Source organism: Chenopodium album, chromosome 20 (assembly GCF_948465745.1).
Source record: "Chenopodium album chromosome 20, dcCheAlbu1.1, whole genome shotgun sequence".
Lineage (NCBI taxonomy): Eukaryota > Viridiplantae > Streptophyta > Magnoliopsida > Caryophyllales > Amaranthaceae > Chenopodium > Chenopodium album.
The window spans coordinates 26,275,994-26,297,375 of NC_137853.1; the positions used below are offsets into that span (position 1 = coordinate 26,275,994).

Consider the following 21,382-nt stretch of genomic DNA (forward strand, 5'->3'; position numbering starts at 1 on the left):
GTGGTTTGTAAAAAAATAGAGAGAGAAAGTAATAAAATTACATATAAAATCAAAAATTTTATAAAAAAAAGCTAATTTTGCACAAATATTATTGCAAATTGGTGAACGTTTTAATGTAAATGGACCATTCTCTTTGGGACTAAAATTATGTCAAATGGGTCGTTCTTTCACGAACGGAGGGAATACTTCAGATAAAAAATTAAAGATCATGGTTGTTGCGTCGACCCCATATTTAGAATTAATGCTTTTGGTTGATTGTTGTTGTATTCTTGTAATCAGGTCGACTCTATTGAATGAACCGACTACACAGGTTTGACAATTTTTTTTTCCTATATAATGTGGACACATTTAAAATGAGAAATAAAAATTTATGACAAGACAACTAATTTTAGGTACTATTAGGTGTATCTTGTGGTGATAATGAACAAAGATACTGTATTTGTATTTGTGACTTGAGTAGTTCCACATCAACCATGAAAAATGTGAAGTTTATTTGAAGGGATCGAGGTGTGTCAAAAAAAAAAAAAATACTCTTGAAAATTGGGTAATGTTATATGTAGCCCTAAGGGCTATATGCCTATATATAAGCACTAAATATGCTCTTGGAAATTGTACAAAACTAGGAATTCATGACAAAATCATACGTAAATCAGTGTCATTAGTGCTTATATTTTGATGATTTTTTAACTTTTTGCGATTTTCAAGTGTAAATTTAATGCTTATATTTAGCCCTAAGGGCTATGTATAACATTTATATATATATATATATATTTTTGAAGGGATCGAGATTCGAGAGTGTAGTCTAAAATTGATTAAGCAGACAAAATGTTAGGTTTGTGCCTAACTTTAAGTTCTCAATCAAAACTAGCCTTCTAGTCCGTACAATGCACGAGTTATTTATATAAAATTGTATTGAAAGATAAGTGAGAAAATATCGGTAAGTCATTATAGGGTATAATATGTAATCGGACACCTGATTAAAGAAATTAAAATTTTAGAACTTTAATCGAAAAAAAGGCTTAAATAGAAGGTGGAAGGGCTAAAATTAAACAGAGAATAGGAAAGGGTTGAATTAAAGGGGAGAGATGAAGATGAAGAGATGAAGTATAAATTTAATGAAAGAATTTTTTAAAAAAATGGTGTAATAAAAAATTAATAGTGTAAGATGACATGTGGTACTATGGTTAGAGAAGTGTAATAGAATGGATGGAGATATGTGTCTCTCTTAGTTTCTTGGTTGTAGTTTTTAAATACTTAGGGCCTGTTCTCTTACGTTGAAATTCAGTTCAGTTTAGCTCAATTCAGTTCAATTCACTTTAGTTTAGCTAAGTTTAGTTCAGTTTAGTTCAGTGCAGTTCTGTTCAGCTCCTAATTTCCTTCTCGTATAAAATATTCATTTCACTTCTGTTCAGTTCACTCAGTTCAGTTCAGTTCAGCTTAGTTCAGTTCTGTTCAGCTGAGTGCAGTCAATGAGAACAGGTCCTAAGTACAGATATGTTACTCCCTCCATTTTTTTATATGCATCACTTTGACAATTGCACTATTCACATACCATGGTTGATTTAATTTTTTCACTTATAAAAAATAAATAAATGTCTAGTTTATTAATCAAAATATATCATTAGATTTGTCATTATGTCTAGTTTCATAATATAATTTTGTTACACAATTAAAAAATATTAATGGTCAAAGTTGCGTCTCGACAAATGTGCCGGTCAAATTGATGCATATATAAAAAAAAAAAGGGAGTACTCCCTCCTTTTCCTTTTGTTTTTTATGCTTGAAATTATGTGCAATTATTAAGAAATTGTGTAAATTAGAGGTATATTGGAATAGTTTAATGATTGAAAGTACAATTTTACTTTAAAAAAGAATATTGTACATGTGAGGTGAAGAAAGTAAGGGCATGCTCTCAATGATTGAAATAAGCAGAACTGAATTATATTGAACTGAACTTATTAGAGTTGAATTAAACTAAATATTTTATATGAGAAGGAAATTAGGAGCTAAACTAAACTGAACTGAACATAATTGTATGAGAACAGACCCTAAGAAGGAAAAGGAAGAGGGAGGAGAAAGTAATAATGAGTATTAGAAAACCAGAAAAATAGTACTCCCTCCGTCCTCGAAAAAAGGACCCATTTGGGTTGATTACGCGGGTATTAATAAAGTTAAATAAAAAGAAGCAAAAGTATGTTGGAAAGATAAATTTACATGGGGTTTTTAAAAAGTTTGTAAAAATATAGAGAGAGAAAGTAATAAAATTACATGGAAAATCAAATTTTTATATGGAAAATCTAATTTTGCACAAATATTGTTGCAAATTGGTGGGTATTTTTATACAAATGAGTCATTCTTTTTGGGACTAAAATTAGGACAAATGAGTCGTTCTTTCAGGGACGGAGGGAGCACTAAAAGTATAAATGCACCTGAAAAAGTAAAGATATTTTTATTCAAAAAAGTAAAGATATTTGAGTGTTTAAATTGTAAATTTTGTCTAAAATTTATGACTAAAAAAAAAAAGATACTAAAAATATAAAAAATAAAAAGAAACACCTAATATGGAAACGACGGATGAAGTAGTTGTCAAATCGTAGATCTACATGCATATTTTTATTTTTGAATTTATTTATTTATAAGATAGTGGTTTTAATTATGCTGAAAATGTGAGGGCAAATAAGTAAAAGTGTAATGTTAAATTTGCCAACAAATTAAAAGGACAAATCATGTTATAAATAACGGATGAAGTATTAGATAGGGGCATTGATTTTTATTTATTTTTTCATTAATATCACCAGCTAATGCTTATCCCTCCTTACAAAAGTGTAACCATAAAAATATAAATACCTTTTCTTTTTTGAAAGAAAAAGCCCACACATTTATACAAGAATCTAAAAAATATGGCCACATCTTCAAACAGCAAAACCAATGAAGATCATATTACAGATCAAATGAATAAGGATGAACTAGACCATGCATATACTTATCAACTGATCAATTCTTGTGTTCTTCCCATGGTTATGAACGTAACCATTGAGATGGGGGTGCTGCAGTTGATCAATGATCAGGCTGGTCTCGACGGGCTTTCACCAGCAGAGATAGCAACCAGGGTTCAGATACTGAACCCGAATGCACCTGCCATGCTAGACCGGATGCTCCGACTTCTAACCACCTACGAAGTTGTTGGATGCACCACGGTAGACACGGCTGATGGTGTGGAAAGGCGGTATATTCCCTCGAGGGTAACTAAGTTTCTTGTGCCTGATGATGATGGGGTGTCATTAGGTCCTCTTTTGAACCTCTTTGTTGATAAGGTCTTCATTGATAGCTGGTTAGTTTTCTGATTATTACATTTTATATGAAGCTTTTAAAAGCGCTTTTTTCTATAAATTACAGCACTTATGAAACACTCTTGATTATGGATGCTGCTAAAACAGTGACAGCGCTTATTAGAAACGCTATTAATATAAAATTATTTCGTAGCATTAAACAAATAAGTGATTTTAATTCACTAGGAATGAAAGTATAGGTGCGCTTTAGAAATTGAGAGATTTTTGAAATATATATATATATATATATATATATATATATATATATATATATATATATATTTGCATATATATACATATATATATTCTGGTGAGCTTTTTGTTGAGCTTTAAATTTAACTAGTTTATGGTCCCGTGCAATGCACGGATTTAAAAGAAAATGTATTTCAACACTTTTTTTTTTTATAATTTTTTTCTCTTTATAAAAAGTATGACAAAGGTTAATAATTTTTTACTACAAAAATACTTCTTATTACATTTTAGGTTGTATATACTAAAAACAAAAAAGGTTGTATATACTACCCATATGATATTTATATATATAAATAAATATTACGTACAAATTTATATTAGAAATTATGCATATCTTTTTAATAATAATAATACTTCGCTTAATTTTTCTATAAGGTTTTGCAAAAATGTTTTTATTGAATTTGTTAGGAGGGAAATAACATATTAGTAAAGTAGGGAAAACAAATTATAATGAGTAAATATTTCCTTAATTAATATGCCAAAAAAGTAATAAAAAAAGGGCGGGAAATTATTTAACCAAATTTCAACAAGTGTCATGTTTTATTCGCCTTTAGTATAATGTAATTGATTACTAAGTATAATTCTTGCAAAAACAGCACCTACTGACACGAATAACTCTAGATCCTCAGTTGATAATTTAGCATTATAATTTATAACTAACAAAATTGTTAAGATAATTATAATTATCTTGGTCAATTGTAAATATTCTAGCCTTGTTTAATTATCTTAACAAAAATGTATGTTAAAGATTATAAGTATACAATTTTCCTAAAAAAAAAATAATTATTCGTAGTCCAAACACACCTTAGATATACATGTCATTATATACTTTATTTTTCCTCTTTAATCAAAATCTTAATTAATTTCGCCACTTCTATAGAATTCTGTCCCAAAATCCATAATGAAGCCATCTTAGTACTTGCATGAGAACGAAAAACAAGATGTGTCCACTCAGTTTTATAATATAAAAAAAAAGTCATACATACGTAGGTGATTCACTTATAATCAGGAATAATCAAGACCTATAGTCTTTAATAATAGTTGTATAATACATCAAATTAAGGTCATCTCAAGCAATATGAAATGTGGATTTAAAGGAGGGGTGGATGAGATTCGAACCTGTGACCTTTTGTGTCACGTTGACTCTTGATACCATGTTAGAGGACCGACTCAACCAAAAGCTTTAGCTGATGGTTGAGGCCTTGGAATATGTTTTATACTACTCTATCATTCATTACTTAGTAAATTAGTGATTTACACATGTAAGAATAGATAAATACTCTATTCAGTTAAATCATGAAGTATGAGTAGAGTTTGTGATTGCAATAATGATGTAGAAAACTAGATCAACTAATTGAATAGCTGCATATTCAGATTTATAAACTAATCTGTAGATGTCACAAAAAGTAATCTATATTTTCAGATTTAACATTTTCTATTGGTTTTCGAAAACGAATAAAATCTATATTATGTTGCAACCAAACACCTCCCAAAACAAATCTTTTTGTTCATCCTAGTGGTGATTGTCTATTTTCTTAACCAAATTCATAGCTAACCGTAGTTCCTAGCAGACAAGAAATCACTTAATCATAATAATTTGCCAAAATGTGAGCTCAATATTATAGCTAAAGATAATAACATGGCATTCTAAGATGCACATTTTGGCCAAATTTGTACAGGCACCCACCACTAGCTAGTACTGTAATATGCTTATCTTACTATCATCGCTTAAATATCAATGATTAAAAACTTTTAGGCCATAAAAGGACATATGTGCAAGTGTGCAACATATAACTCACAAAGTCACAAGTCACGTACAACCTCATGCCTGCCAAAATCTTTAGAGTTTCAAAACTAGAAAATCAAATTATAGTATAACATTTTGATTATAACAATATCAGCAAATCATACTACAACTTGCACCCGGTTGCTACTGTTGTACACGTACAATCGATAAATTTTTTAAAAAGTTTTTTCAAAACTGTAATTGTCATAGTCAAACCAAAATTGAGTTATTATTTGAATATGAGATTTTTATATTTTTTTTTATTCAATCATGTGGTTTGCAATTGTATGATTTTTTTTTTTTTCATAAAAATAAGTGAATAACATAGTTGATATTGGCTTAGATGGTTAAATAGTCATATGTCTTATAAGAGGTTGAGGGGTCGAACCTCCTTATACTTGTGTTTTTATACATATAAACTTTTTTCTGCTTATGTTCTAATTTTTTCATATATTCTAAAAGTTTTCTACTTATGTTCCAAATTGTTTCCAATGTTTAAAATTGTTTTTTAGATTATATTCTAAATTTGTTCCTGTGTTTTAAATTATTTTTTTCAGCTTATGTTGAAATTTTTTTTATGTTATAAATTATTTTTTCGGCTTATGTTCTACAGTTTTTCCTATATTCCAAAATTTTTCTACTTATGTTCCAAATTATTTTCAATATTCGAAATTGTTTTTTAGATTATGTTCTAAATTTGTTCCTATGTTCTAAATTAATTTTTCAACTTATGTTCTAAATTTTTTTCCCATGTTCTAAATTATTTTTTCAGATTATGTTATTAATTTTTACCTATGCTATAAATCATTTTTTCAACTTATGTTCTAAATTATTTTTGTTATGTTCTAATGTTTTTGGTTGCTTATGTTCTAAAGTTTGCTATCTTCGAAATTATTTTTCTTATGTTCTAAAATATTCTGCTTATGTTCTAAAATTTACCTATGTTCTAAATTCTTATCCATGTTCTAAATTTATTTTATATGTTCTAAATACGAAATTCTCAAAATTAAAGAAATGCCATTACTGAAGGATCATTTTAGATGGTTAGATCAAAGCTAATAAAGGGCTGAGATGGGTTCTTATATAAGATTGTGTTCTTATATTTAGGAGGGTTCTTACAAGAGCCTTCCCCCCCCCCTCTCTCTCTCTCTCTCTCTCTCTCTCTCTCTCTCTCTCTATATATATATATATATATATATATATATATATATATATATATATATATATATATATATATATATATATATATATATATATATATCAACTATTCTTTTATTATTATTATTATTATTTTAACGAGAAGTAATATAATCATTAAATAATAGTCATACAACATCCACAATAATAAAGATATGTAAACCACATCTTTAGAGAAAATATCATAACTTTTACAATCATAAAAATAACTAATTTGCATATTTCGCATAGCTCATACTCCATCGCTTCAAGCTTGACGCGAGCAATGATTTTCGATGTCTTTGCATCTTTTCAAGTTGAGACCTCCGCAATCTGCGTTGATGTTTTAATCGACCAGTTGATGACAAATCCCAAATCCATAGGAATCCAAATCACCTTCCCAATTATTATAAGAACTCTAAAAATAAAACTCATCCATGGATGAGAATCAAAATCCCAGAAAATAGGGAAAAACCCAGAAAAGTGGGATAAACTCTCACAAATAGAGAGAATAAAACAAAACAAACAAACCAAAACGTAAAATAAAACAAAAATCTAAATTGAAGTAAAGGAAAAGGGTTGGAAATAGTTCAATTTTGGGAGAAATTAGACTATTTCTAGCCTAAATGACCAAGAAAATTAAAATGCTAGAAGAAAAAGAGAGAGAAGCTAGAAAAAGAAAAAAGAGGCAATTGAGTGAATATCAAATTAGATTGTATTTTACCTATTATTTTTTTTTTACATATTTTACCTATTAGTTCTACTACGAAACAAAAAATAATTTTAATATCCTAAAAACAAATTGATGAAATATTACTTCTTGGCATACTGTATAATGGACTAATAAATGCACTTGATAAAAAATTATCCCATTAGCATTACTACATTAATTAAATAAGCTTTTAAAATCAATAAACTAGTGTTTGGGCCGGGCGTTGCTCCCGGTATTACTTTGAGTATTTCTATCATTATTATTATTAAAGAGCTTGAAAGAATTTTTTTTATTATCAAAAATTATAATATTACAATAACAATAATAAAAAATAGGTTTGAATAATTTTGGTTTTAATTGTAATATCACTAAAATGTATTTATATATGTATGTGCAAAAATAGAACAACATTAGCTTGTAGCTTGGATGGTAATAAGTTGGTCTTCATTCAATATGGTCTTGTGTTCAAACCTTATTGGATGCATTTTTGGTTAACCATGACATGAAACAAAAATGTGCTAGAAGTACACGTGGCGTATTGAATGATGATGTGGCAAGAATGAGATACACATGGCACATTGACACAAACACTTTTTGATATATAAGTATAGAAAGTATAGATTAGATTCCATTGAACGATGAAAAAAAGTATGTACATAATTGTTGTTTTTTTTATAGAGCTATGCATAACAAAACCCTATTAAAAAATAGAGAGGATATTATTCAAAAATGGAGAGGAGTTACTAAAAAAGGAAACGTTCAATTTAATAAATTGAAAAAGGAACACATTCCATTTATTTAAATACGAAGGGGTACATAGTTTGTGCTTACTTTACGATGAAAGAGAGTGTATTTTAATATAAAGGGAATTCTTACTGTAGATAATTTGTTGAAATTATAGATGTACCACTGATAATTAAAACTTAAGTAGATGTATCATTGATAAAAGCCCAAACTTGGAGCGTACCAATGATAATTTCCCTAGTATAAGAAAAAGTTGTTTCTAAAAATTTGTGGTTCAAAAGTTATGATACAAAGTATTTAATTAGCTAAGAAAAAAATTATTACTCCTGTGTTTCATGCATTTTCTTAAAATCATTTGTCATTTTATGTTTGTCAAAGTAATACGTTGATCATAAATATCTTTAATAATACTTAAGTAAATACTCCGTATTATAAAATGTTGATATTTGAAAAGTAGACGTTAAAACGAATTTAACGAGATTTCACATGACTATGTCTTTCTTACGATAAATCACAAAAGATGGCCGAAGAAGGCTGTGTGAATAGTGTAAGAGTGTATAATTAAAAAAAAGTTGAGGAAATATTAAATCATAATTTTTTGAATAGTATATTGAAATAAAATTTTAACATGAAATGCGTTGTACTTGTCAAAAAAAAAAACATGAAATTTGTTGTGATTTACTCTATATTAGAGTTTTAATGTTTTATTATACTCCATATCAGTGCTTCATATTTTGTTACTAATATTTATATAAGGTCAAATTAATGCATTGAAATTAAATGTGGATTAAGTTTAATTATATCAGAGTAAAATGAGTATAGTTTCATGTCGTAGCCTCTAAATCTAAATGAAAAGTGGGAAGAAATTGGTGAAATTAAAGGAATAGGTGATACTATAATTTTTGATTATTTTTTATTTTGAAAAATGTGAAGGAGCAAGCTTAAAGAGGCAGTAGTAGAAGGAGGGATACCATTTAACATGGCACACGGAGTGCATGCATTCGAGTATCCAAGTGTGGACGCAAGATTCAATGAGGTTTTCAACAAGGCAATGTATCAATCAACATTCATTATCAAGAAGATTCTTGACAATTACAAGGGTTTTGAAGGCATAGAAAATCTAGTTGATGTTGGTGGAGGTCTTGGCCATACTCTTCGTGTCATTATATCTCAATATCCCTCTATTAAGGCTATCAATTTCGACTTGCCTCATGTCATCGAAAAAGCCCTTCCATGCCCCGGTATGATCGCTTTTATTAATTAAACTAGCTTAAGTTCTGTGCAACTTAAAGTTTTACTTAACCTAGATAATTTTAAATTACAATGTTAATTTAACAATAATAAAAAAAATAAATAAAAAAAAATTCAATGGAAGTTATTTAGTTAGGGGATACTCGGTCAAATAGAGGTTACTCGATTGGTAAAAGGTTACTCAATTAGGGGTTAGTCGGTCGATCAGGGGTTACTCGGACTAAGACTACTTAAAGATGTCTTTAGGTCGTGCTGGGTCATGCCTCGTGCCAGGCTCACATGTTTTGGGATGAGTTAGTCCACGAGTTTTGTGTCGTGTCAGACCAAGGTTTTGAAAAAGTTGGTCGTGCACAACCCATGCCCACATGCCATCGTGTTGGGCCGTGCCGGGGTTGCATGCCTAAGAAAAATTGTCTTGATTTTAGCATGCTTTATTGTGACGTGCCTTATCGTGCTTCTCCAAAATAAAGGCGGCTTTATCGTGCTCATGCTTTTTTCGTGCTTGTGCTTGTGCTTGTGCTTGTGTTTGTATCGTGTTTTATTTTTAATATTTTGTGTGTGTGCATGTTGAGCCATGTCGGGCTTTGGGCTGGCTTGACCCAATGCCATTTTTAGGGTTCCTTAGTCAGGAATTACCTCGCGAGAGTTTTTCATGTGTTAGCTGGGTACACGGTCTGACCATCCACACACAAAAATTATTAATTTAATAATATTATATTTACTTAATAGTCAATTGAATAATATATCTTAATTTGGAGAATAATATTATATTTACTTAATGGTCAATTGAATAACAATGCCTAAATAATTCAAAAGACAATAATTACGGTATCTCCCTTTTGTTATACAGGTGTGGAACATGTATGTGGAGATATGTTTGAAAGTATTCCCAAAGGAGATGTCATATTTATGAAGGTGAGTTTACACTTTCAACTATAATGTGCAATATATATGCACTTACCACATAAATAATACTTGTTTTCCTTCCAAATAGTGGATTTTACATGATTGGAGTGATGAGCGTTGCTTGAAGTTGTTAAGAAATTGCTTCGAGGCATTGCCGGAAAATGGTAAGATAATCGCCGTGGATGGAATCATGGCAGATAAGCCAGATACTACAGTTTTTGCCAAAGTCATGAGCCAAAAAGACTTGCTTATGATGACACAAAACCCCGGAGGGAAGGAGCGGAGCAAACATGAGTTTGAGGCTTTGGCTAAGGCTGCTGGTTTTGCTACTATCAACTTTGTTTGTAGCGTTAACATTTTTTGGGTTATGGAGTTTTACAAATGATATGGAGTTACTTGCTACTTTTTTATGGTCATTAAGTTCATTATGTGGCATGTCCTTTTATTTAAAACTTATGATGAATTCTTTTTGGCTTCTTTATTTTGAAGATTATTGATTTTCTTTTTTCCTTCATTGAAAATAAACTTCCTTTTGGGTTTGGAAAATTCTTAGGGAAATATCTCTTTGGTAAACCTATAGTTTTATTTTTCTTAGTGGTAAATTGTAAAAAAAAGTTATTATCTTTGGTAAAGTCCAAATAATTAAACTAAGCCATTGCTAACATTAGTGGTGGTTTTTTTTAACCATGGTGAACATCTAAATTTTTATATATAACAAGGCGTTCCTTTTAAAGGAACGGTGCCACGTGACACTCTTCACAGTATGTGTGCCACGTCACCATTCAAATTATGCGTCATGTAAGTTAGCTACTTCATTTTGCATAATAAAATAAGCTTTGAACAAGATTCGAACCCATAACCTTCGATACATACAAGTTATACATTTACCATCTCAACCAACTTTTATAAATGTTTTATATATAACATAACATTATATATTTTTTTCATTTATTAAGATAATTAGAGGTAAGACTTTGTATAAATCATTTACTTTTCACAATATTAGAATATAAATACATATGATGGAAAAAAAGTGACACTCGAGGCAACGCCCAAACCACTACACACGTTATGACACTGACTATATAAATAGTCGAACATAATTATTAAATTAAATAAGTACACAAACTAGCAACTTGGGGCATTGCCCGGGGTACACACTAGTTTTTAAATGAAAAAGATGCCTAAAACACCCCCATTTAATTTGCCCAACCACAAACGTCTAATCAGACATTAAAATTGGAGGGTTTATACGATCAAACTTCCTCCTTCATCCTCATTCTCCAGCCTTCGAAATTTTACAGTGAGATTATATTATCTCACAATTGCAATTCAATTCTTTGTGATAAAATTCTAGGGCTAAGTTAGATTTTAAATATGGGAAGATTACTTCAAGTTGGTTATTAAAGACGGGTTTGAGTGCGTCAATTTGAGAGAATATTTTCGATACAACTATAGGGCCGGGTTTTAGGTACTACAATGCGGAATTTCAAGAATCATATTCGTTCACACCTAAACCGGATTTACAAGTATAACACATAAAGAATCACATAATACATACCTTTGACGCGTGATTTCCACAAGCTATTGACTGTCAATTAGGAAGATAATAGAGCCCCATGCGTTGCTCCTCTACTTAGTCCACGAGATAGGATTGAACCTCCACTACTGCTAGGTAGTTGGGCACAAACATTTCGAACCAACTTCTACAGAGAAGGGAGAAGAATACCGAGCCATGAACCTTTACGATGACCACGACCACCGTGCACCACACGTGCCACCTGCGTGTGTGGACGTGAGGGAATATCAGAGAGTATGTACGTGACGCTTTAGGGTTTGGTTGCTAGCAAGTTTATTCTCAATTGACTGCTAATGGTGTTGTATATCAAACCCTAGGCAAGGCATCTATATATACATCATATGTATAATTAGAGTCCAAACCAAGCCCATAATACTCTCCCTTTAATCACACATGGCCGGCCATTCCATGTGGCCTAATAATGGGCTTCTTTCTTTTGTTCAATCTAGCACCCTTTTGTGTGACCTTATAAAATCCATTCTATAAGGCTTTGGACTATTTGGCTAGCCTAAAGATCACTTATCAAGTCTAGCAACAGATAATGATGACCCAAAAGAACAAACTTATATCTCCAAAATTTGATCCATTATATACCTAGTAATTGCACTTGACGAAGACATAAGTTAAATCCTTCATCATGCACCATATTGTTTATGATCGTAAACTGGGACCATGCATGCGTCATTTTTCGGCGTAAAAGGAATGGCAAGTATTTCCCATTGGTTTTCAAAATTTTTTCATACTCTTGCTTTCTAATCCGAGTATTAAGTTAATGCATTTTGTTCCACAATACTTGAGTCTAAGATTCACTAGGCAAGAGTTGAAAGAATAAGGGGAACGTCATTCCTTCCTTCTTTTCTTCCAATCAAAGCATCAGCAATAACAAACTTCTTGTCCCTCCCGGCGATAACAACTAATTCATAAGCAACCATGAAGACAAATTCATGCTTTTTTTTTTCTTCTTTCGTTTTCACCCTTTCCCCCCTAATAAGTCTAGCATAGGTTCCCCTTATCCATGTGTCTATGTGTAGGCGTCGTTTGAAGCGCGCCTACGTAGAAGCATAGTGGTGAATATGCTTGGCACTCATAGCAAGTGGGAATTGACATAACGATTAGGGACACGATTAGGGACAAGGAAAGTAGGGAGCCGCCAACAAGTTTGTAAGGAACTTGTAAACCGTTCACGGATCATAAAAGGCAACCACGAAAAGGGACAACGATAGGCAACAACGATTGACCCGTGAAGGTTACACCCCATTCATAATGCATGAGATTACTAACTCCATATGGTTCGGAACCACGAAAGGAGGATCGGGGATGATGGTACGAAGTGAGTCATGGAGTCACATTCGCCCGTATTGGCCTCTACTCGATTCTTATTGTGAAAAGTATTCCCGTGATCTCAAAGGCATGCAAACAAAGATTCAATTTGCTCCAAAGTATTATTATGCTAAATTGGTTGAATATTAATGCACACAAAATTCTACAATATCGTGATCACTTGATTTAATAACAAGATTAAAGGAACCTAAACCGGTTGTCCAAATTATCTTATTAGGCGTGATTTTCAATTACATATTCCCTTTAAACATGCAATATGGTGATCATAAATAATAATAGAACAAACATTAATATTGGAAGCAATTCAACAATAATAGCGTTAGTCAAATCAAATAATAATCCTCATCATGATATTAGCAATAAGAATTAATAATAAGAGTAATTAAGTGATTAATTACTCACTTTCCGCGATTCCTTGAAATTGCTACATCATGAATAAATTGTTAGTAACTTCAATAAAAATAAATCAAATGGAAATTAAATTAAATAAAAGGTAGAGTTGATTTGGTCCAAACCCTCAGTTAATTCTACCTTTCATGCCTTGGTTTAAGTATAGAACTTTGGGTATTGTATGGACTCCTTAGAGTGCTTAAGGGATATAAGATGAGAGAATAGGGTTGCTAGAATTTAGGCTAGAGCAAGAGTGAGAGGAGAGAATATTTTTGGTGTAGGGAGAGAGAATGATTTTTGGTGTAGGGAGAGAGGAAGAGAGAATGATTTGGTGATCAATCTTGTTGATGATTGAAAAAGGGGAGATATGACCTCTATTTATAGGGAAAAAAGAGGGGTCGAATCAAGAGAAGATAAGAATTCGAATCGGATAAAACTCTTGCGATAGACAGCAGTTTTTGCGGTTTTTGTTTTTATCATATCTTTTGATCCAGATATCGGAATAAGATGAATAAGATATCGCTGGAAAGATATTGAAGTCTAATTTCTAACCCAATTAAAATCAGATTAAAATATTTTGTAGAATAAAAGATATTGCCGAAATAGTGGGACGGTGTCAGTTTTGGATAGAGTTTCGTATTTATTTTATATCTTTTTCGTTATAGCTCGGAATTAATATTATAATATGTCATTGGAAAGATAATTTCAAGAGCTATCCAACCATTTAAAAATCAGATAAAAAATTTGAAGCACGAAAATAATATCTGTCAATCTTTGAACGTCTTTCAATTCAAATTAAATTACTAGAGGAGTTTTATTCTATTTCAAACTCCTTAATCTTATCTTTTCAAAAAAGATAATTAGGATCTTTTAGAAACTTATAGAAGCTTCCAATTAATACTAATTGGATTAGGAGTGGGATTAAATCCTTTGGACCCTCCACATGATCATTGGGTCGTAGGTTAGGTGGGCTTAGGTTTGGTTTAGATCCAGTTTAGTATTTTAGCCATAACTTATTCGTTATAACTCGGATTTGGGCTTATAATACATCGTTGGAAAGCTCTTTTAAAGCCCCATCCAAATCATTGGACCCATATTATGGACCAAAATAAACTGGTCAAAACGTTTTTATCAAAAGGACACGAAATGAATGATTTTAATGGACACGAAATGAATTATTTTGGGTTTAAAGGCACGAAATGAGAAAAATCAGTTATGGTTTGGTGAAATGGGTTAGGAATTGGGTTAGTTTAGGAAATGTATTGGGAATGAACATGGATTTAAGCACTCTAAAGATTACATACTCAACCCGACCAATAATGGCGGTAAAAGGTGTTCATCATCGGGTTTGGTTTTGGGGAGACATTTTTAGGTGTCTACAGAAGCCCCCACTTTGACTGAGTTTGTAGAAACGTCAGTTTTGAAAACAATAGTCAAAGTAGTCGATAGGGACGGAGAATGATTTAAGACATTCTGCGATCCTAAATCACTCTGTATACGCCGATATCTGCAGAAAAATATTAGTTCTACAGATAAAAGAGTAAAGGGATAGAATGCTTATTTGACACCAGTGTATCGGTGACAAATGAGTTTGGTAGCTTCCTATGCTTGAAGGAATCTACCGAATGATACTTTCCATGCTTGAGGAAAGTTGCCAGACGATGTTGGCTCTATGCTTGAAGAAACCCACCGGTTGAGATACTTTCCATGCTTGAGGAAAGTTGACAGACGATGTTGGCAGTTTTCTATGCTTGAAGAAACCCACCGGTTGAGATACTTTCCATGCTTGAGGAAAGTTGAGAGATGATAATTTTCCATGCTTGAGGAAAAACTTGTCTAATGATGAAATTGCAAGTCTCTGTGTATCGCGAACCTTGCGCCGTGAATCGTCTTCTCTTGGGAGATGATCACTAAAATGATGATGGTTCGATTGTCCCCGAACGTGGGCTGTGGATGGTCCGCTTGTCCCCGGACGTGGGCTATAGGTGGTTCGCTTGTCCCCGAACGTGGGCTGTAGATGGTCTGCTTGTCTCCGAACGTGGGCTGTAGATGGCCCGCTTGTCCTCGGATGTGGGTTGTAGATGGTCCGTTTTTCCCCGGACGTGGGCTTTAAATGGTCCGCTTGTCCCCGGACGTGGGCTGTAGATGAGACCTGCAAAATAAAATTTGCCAAGGGACTCGTATAGACTATGATTGATTCGACCAATTGACTTGACCAAGCATGACATGACATGTGTATGACTTGTGATTCTGTGTATATGTGTATTGAGTGAGTGTGTGCACAAACACAAGCAACCAAAAATGCAAAAGCAAAAAATTTCCGTCATTTTTGTCATGAGTGGAGGGTACCGACTTTCTCCCGAAAAAGAAAGACATGAAAAAGATTTATTTTCGAACTTCCCTCAATGAGAAAATTTTGAAAAAGTTTTTGAACTTCCCCAAAAGAAAATAATGAAATAGGGGAAGAAGTTTTGAACTTCCTCCTTAAGCAAGACGAAATGAATCGTATGAATTGAATTGCTTGTCTTGAAAACACTTTATTGACAAGGGAATAATCGCGTCGTCAGACGACTACACCTAGATCAAATATAATTTATACACCTAAACAAACCTAATACAAGTATAAGGCAAGTATAGGGGTCGAACCACAAGGAGACGTGCATAAACACCACATTCACTACTCAATACTTAAGCTACCTCGGAACGAGAAGTGTGAAAAGCTAAGAAATTAAACTAGAAATTAAGAATGATTAAAACCAATATAATTAAGCACCAAGGGAAGTAGGTAGATGTAGTTGCCAATTGATCATGCAATAACACGAAAGCAAAGCAATGGTAAACTAAGCATGTAAGAATATCGAATTAAAGCTCAATCTAACCGCCTTCCGGGGTTAATCAAATTCTCCTAACATAGCCTCCATGTTTCCACACTAGAACCATATATTAGAAGGTGCAATCAAAGAACTATCGATAACAATGGATCTTAACTAAGTCAACTTCCGTTTCTTGTTAGCAAAGATTCACCTTTAATCAACTAACAATGTGCACTTGCAAGAAAATTATAGAACATCAAACATACAAAGACTTTAATCACCATTAACAAAACCCCAACATCATAAGCATGAATCAATCAACAACTACACCATCCCCACACCCTTGGCTAGGTGACTTCTCACAAATCATATTGAAAGCAATACCAATCATCAAATCAATAAGCATCAACATGATCAATAAGTAATGAAGGAAAAATCAAAGTAAGCAAATAAAACTAAATACAAAAGCAAAGAGAGAGAGTAAGAAATTGCTCATTAATTGAAGATGAAGATTTACAAAGATTCAATCAAGCTCCTTCTTCAATATCCAAGTTCATCAATGGAAACCCACACTTTCTCTCTCTACTAATGAAGTTTCTCTCACTTGATTAGGGCTAAAATGTACATAATGTTCTCATTACAAAACTAGGGGTCTTAATATGCCCCTCACATTACTCTAAAGATGAGTTAAAATGCACGGAAATACCCACGAGTGCGGCCGCTCCATCGAGGGTGAGCGGACGCTCTAGAGGGTATTAATCAAAACAGCCGCCTTACTGGAGCGGGCGCTCTTCCAGACAGGAGCGGGCGCTCCTCTCTGGTGGAGCGGACGCTCCATAAGTCTGGAAAACAGGGGATCAGATGAGAAAATGGAGTGGACGCTCCTCTCTGGTGAGCGGCCGCTCCTCTTTACAGCTCCGGACTCTTCTCCAAATCCATGCTCCTCTCTTCCGCTATTCCAATGCACTCAAAAGGTTGACTAAGCCTCGAGCAGGACCACGCGAGCACTCCATCAAACCTACTCAAACACTCATACACAATCATAAGCATAGAAAAGAGGGAAAGCGGCAAAGCAAGGCCAAAAAACAAAGTAAAAAAAAGAGGGGAAAACACAAAAAGGAACAAGGCAAAGAAATCTAAAACAAAGTGCTTGAAAAGGCTCAAACAAGTGCCAGGTGAAGGGAAAAATCCTTAAAGAAAAGGATAAAAGAGTGGTATAAATACCACTCATCAAAATCCCCCACACTTGCCTCTTGCTTGTCCTCAAGCAAGAAGAATCAAAACAACGAGCAAACACAACAAACATAACATGACAAGGCTTACGACAATCGATCAAATACCACGGTGAGAAATGCTCAATTCGGGCTCAAATATAATGACATTGATCAAAGAATACCTACCTTTCTCAATTCAAGAGGGAAAACACGCTTTAAGATGCTCAAGGTTGAAAGAGACAAACCTAAGCTAAGCATAGAGAACTAATGATTTCATCCTCCACCCTAGCCCCATCCAAGACGGTCCACGTTCTCTCCGCTAGCTTCAATTCATCCCCTAATTGGCTCCTCATGATTCCGCGAGGGAACCGGAAAAAAAAATAATTCTATGTGGAACAATGAGGCTATCCCAACATCTCAACTATGCGTACTCTCTCCATAGGGTTGAAATCCACCTCCCTCCACCGTTTCCTTGACCACGCCCCTCTAAAGTCCAAGGGTCTTAGTTAGGGTTGCAATGTCATGGATAAAGGTTAAGGTAGGGAATTAATTTGAAAACTTTGGTGGAGACTCCTAAGTGAAGCATAAGAGTGGCCATCTCTCAATAACAACATAAGAATCTAACCTAAGTTTCAAATCACAACCTTCAATACAAATTACATGACAATACTACTCTCTTTTTTTTTTTCAAGATTTTCATTTAACTCAAATTTTTTTCAAATTCTTATTTTTCTTTCCTCTCTTCTCTTTCTTTTTCTGTTTTTTTTTTGAAGATGCTTGGTTTTCATAGATCACAACTTCCTTGCCGAACCTTTTGCACACTTTTTTTTTTTCACGAATAGACTTTCAAGACCTCATTCGAACCAAATTGCACAACTTCCTTGTTTAAAATAAAGACTCTCAAACCCGAACCTCACAAGCCGATGCTTCACTAACTACAAGGGTTGGTAGGACATAGGCCGCTAGGTTTGTAATGTGGTTTAACCAAGAAAAGGGGAAATAAGGCTCAACATGGCTAGCAAGAAGGTACATGCAAAATAAAAACCAAATTTGTAACAAAACACAAGGAAAACAAAGAAAAATGAGAAGAGATGCCCTCTTCCTCCTCTAGAGTTAAATGATCACGGTCTTGGGAGCTAGATACCAACACAAGGATTAAGACACACATAGTTAAGGATCCAAAATGCCGCTCGACAAAAGTGATGAAGGCTTGAACAATAAACGCTCACATGGGATATGAATTTAAGCAATTACCAACCAAAAGAATCCTATTCACTACGGAGAGCAACACCATCTTACCACTTTCCCTTGAACTAGGGGTTCAAACGTCCTCAAGAGTTCTAAACCGGGCTACCTTAGCTTAAAATGTGTCTAGTTCAACCCTAAGCACTCTCAAACCGTGAAGACCCTCTTCAACTAGGAAGGTAAGCATTCAAAAATATGTCATAACAAAAGCACATAGGTCCACATTTCCAAATGAACGAGCAAATTCTCAATTTTCAAAAATTTTCTCTTGTCATGATTATGAATGTCACAAAAAGAAAGAAGAAAAGCAACCCACAAAGGAAAAAGGAATAAATCAAAACGGTTCATAAGAGAGGCATGTAAATCACATAAATCCCAATTGACATACAATGATCGTTGAATACAACATCAACGATCCCAGGTTCCTTAGAACCAAATCAAACAACCTCGAACCATTCAACTTCTTCCTAATCTAAACTAAACTATGCAACCATTCAAATATTTAAAGAGTTGAGAAGGGAAATTTGTCACCCAAATATGCTTAGAAAACGCAAGTTCACTATCAATGAAGCTCCATTGCTTGGAAAAATTTGGGGGATGCGCCAATAAGCCCTACAAAATGTCAAAATCCAACACAACTCGGCAAATATTCGGTTAGTAGCAAGAGAAAAAGAAAATAAGAAGAAAAGAAAGCAAAAAATAAATAAAATAAATAAAAATAAATAAAAAAAAAAACTACTAAAGAAAAAGAACAAAGAAAAGAAGAAAAGGTTTGGATTAAAGGGAAATTTGGATTTTTGAAAATGGGAGCAAAACAACACAAGGTTATCATCAAATCAGAGAACATAGAAGGTGAGCATCAACCAACACCGAGAAAAAAAAAACATGCAAGAGACACCTATTGGCCATGAATATGCCCCATAGAACAAAGCCCTTAAATGAAACAATGAATAAGCACCCCCCCCCCACACTTGAACGAAAAACCGTCCTCGGTTTGATAAAAAATGGGAAATAGGTGGGAGGAAGGGCTAAACTCGGCCCGAGGGCCCTAGTCCTCCATGTGAGAACTAGAGCCCTCTCCATATGGACGCCACTCGTAGTCGACGTCGATAGGAGGGCCATGGGGGTCCCAACCACCGGTATAACCCGGTGGAAAACCACGGTTCCGGTACAACTCTTGTTGGTAGTCCGGAAGAGGGTCATAGGGAGGGGGCATCACAAGGGGCTCGGATGTGTACATGGGGTAGTTGGGGTCCCCACGGTGATCACACCCCCCCGGTGCCTTGTAATCATACCCCTCAGAGGTGGGGTAGTTCACTCGGGGGGTCCCTTGAGATGAAGGCCCGGACCAATAGGGCCAAACCGGTTGACGGGGAGTGCCGTCAGAATGCGTTTCCTCGTAAGAAGGAACCGGCCCCTGTTGGGGCGGAAAATACGGGTATTTCACCGGTGGGTCAAAATGCCCTTGGTTTACATGCCAATCATAAATGTTGGCGTTGTAAACCGAGTTCCCATCGGCGACTTCCGTCAACCGGTTTACTTGCATAGACAAATTTTGAAAAGCGGACTCGATGTTAAATGAGGAAGAAGAAGAAGCTATACCTCCCCCGCTAAAGGGGGGGACGTTCACTTGTTGAGACCCTTCCCCATAATGAAAGGATTGATGCTCGAAATGTTGTTGAAAACCTTGTTGTTATTGTTGAAATTGTTTTTCTTGAAATTGTTGTTGTTCTTGGAATTGTTGTTGTTCTTGTTGCCACCTTTGCCTTGGGGCCCGGGGAGCTCTCTCCCTCAACGACAAGCTACCCTCCTCAAGGTTAGCTCGGGGAACGCGCCATTAATTTTCATCTTCTGGCGGGTTGGTGATGTAGTCGTTCGGGAGGAGGCACCAAGAAGAATCGCGGACCATCCAAACCCGCTCATCTCCCCCAACGCGAGTAGGCACCTCGCGAATCATCCCGGCCGTCTTGAGGGCCCCTAGGTTCAAGTAGGGCTGCTCATCGACTGGGGTAAGCTTGGCTAGCTCCGCTCCATAGCCTAACTTGTAGGCTATCCATGTAATCATCCCCCCCAACTGAATATCACCAGTGAGGGAGACACCAAGTTGCGTCTCATGGAAGCGGTCAGTGAGGAGGCCCCCGAAATTCATCCCATGGTCGTAGTTGATGTACCCGTCGGTGGCCAACCACAGTAGAACGAGCTCTTCTTGGTTGATTTTCCCGAGCTCTTGGCGGGAAAATAAGGCATACACCATTAGCCTATGAAAGTACCGGAGGGCCGGATGGATGATTTCCGACGCCTTTGCCGATCTTGATTTGAATTTGGTGTTGCCTTGGGTGATGGTGCCCCACCACTCTTGCTCGTCGTAGCCTTGCCACATCCTCTCGTTATCATAGGCTCTATGCACAGGGCTCTCGGGATCCCACCCGAACATCCGGTTGAGCTCGCTAATTGCAACCTTCCGCGGGTTGTTGAACATACGGAAGTTAAGCTCAAGTTCTTTCACCCCTCGCCTCTCGATGGATTGAAGGTTGAATGAAGAGAGGAATTCGAGGGTGAGCTCCCGGTAGGTGAATGGTGCCTTGGGCTCGGCCTCCGGGTTGTGGGTGAATTTTGATGGAACCTTGATATTGAGGAAGGTTTG

At 34.7% G+C, this 21,382-nt stretch overlaps 1 protein-coding gene across 1 annotated transcript; it reads left to right on the plus strand.

Moving 5' to 3' along the window:
• Positions 1–2,793: 2,793 nt before the first annotated feature.
• On the plus strand, positions 2,794–10,702 carry LOC145597769 (O-methyltransferase 16-like). The gene is made up of 4 exons (XM_081654013.1): positions 2,794–3,331; positions 8,933–9,240; positions 10,101–10,165; positions 10,245–10,702. Exons 1-4 carry the CDS (start codon positions 2,901–2,903, stop codon positions 10,539–10,541), a joined length of 1,101 nt encoding a protein of 366 aa, XP_081510139.1. The 5' UTR covers positions 2,794–2,900; the 3' UTR covers positions 10,542–10,702.
• The last annotated feature ends 10,680 nt before the right edge of the window (positions 10,703–21,382 follow it).

Excerpts from the sequence above, each read along its gene's own strand:
- LOC145597769 (XM_081654013.1), top strand. The coding sequence starts at position 2,901 with ATGGCCACATCTTCAAACAGCAAAACCAATGAAGATCATATTACAGAT. Across the intron at positions 3,332-8,932 it reads AAGGTCTTCATTGATAGCTG|GAGCAAGCTTAAAGAGGCAG; the intron begins GTTAGTTTTCTG and ends AAAAATGTGAAG. Across the intron at positions 9,241-10,100 it reads AAAAGCCCTTCCATGCCCCG|GTGTGGAACATGTATGTGGA; the intron begins GTATGATCGCTT and ends TTTGTTATACAG.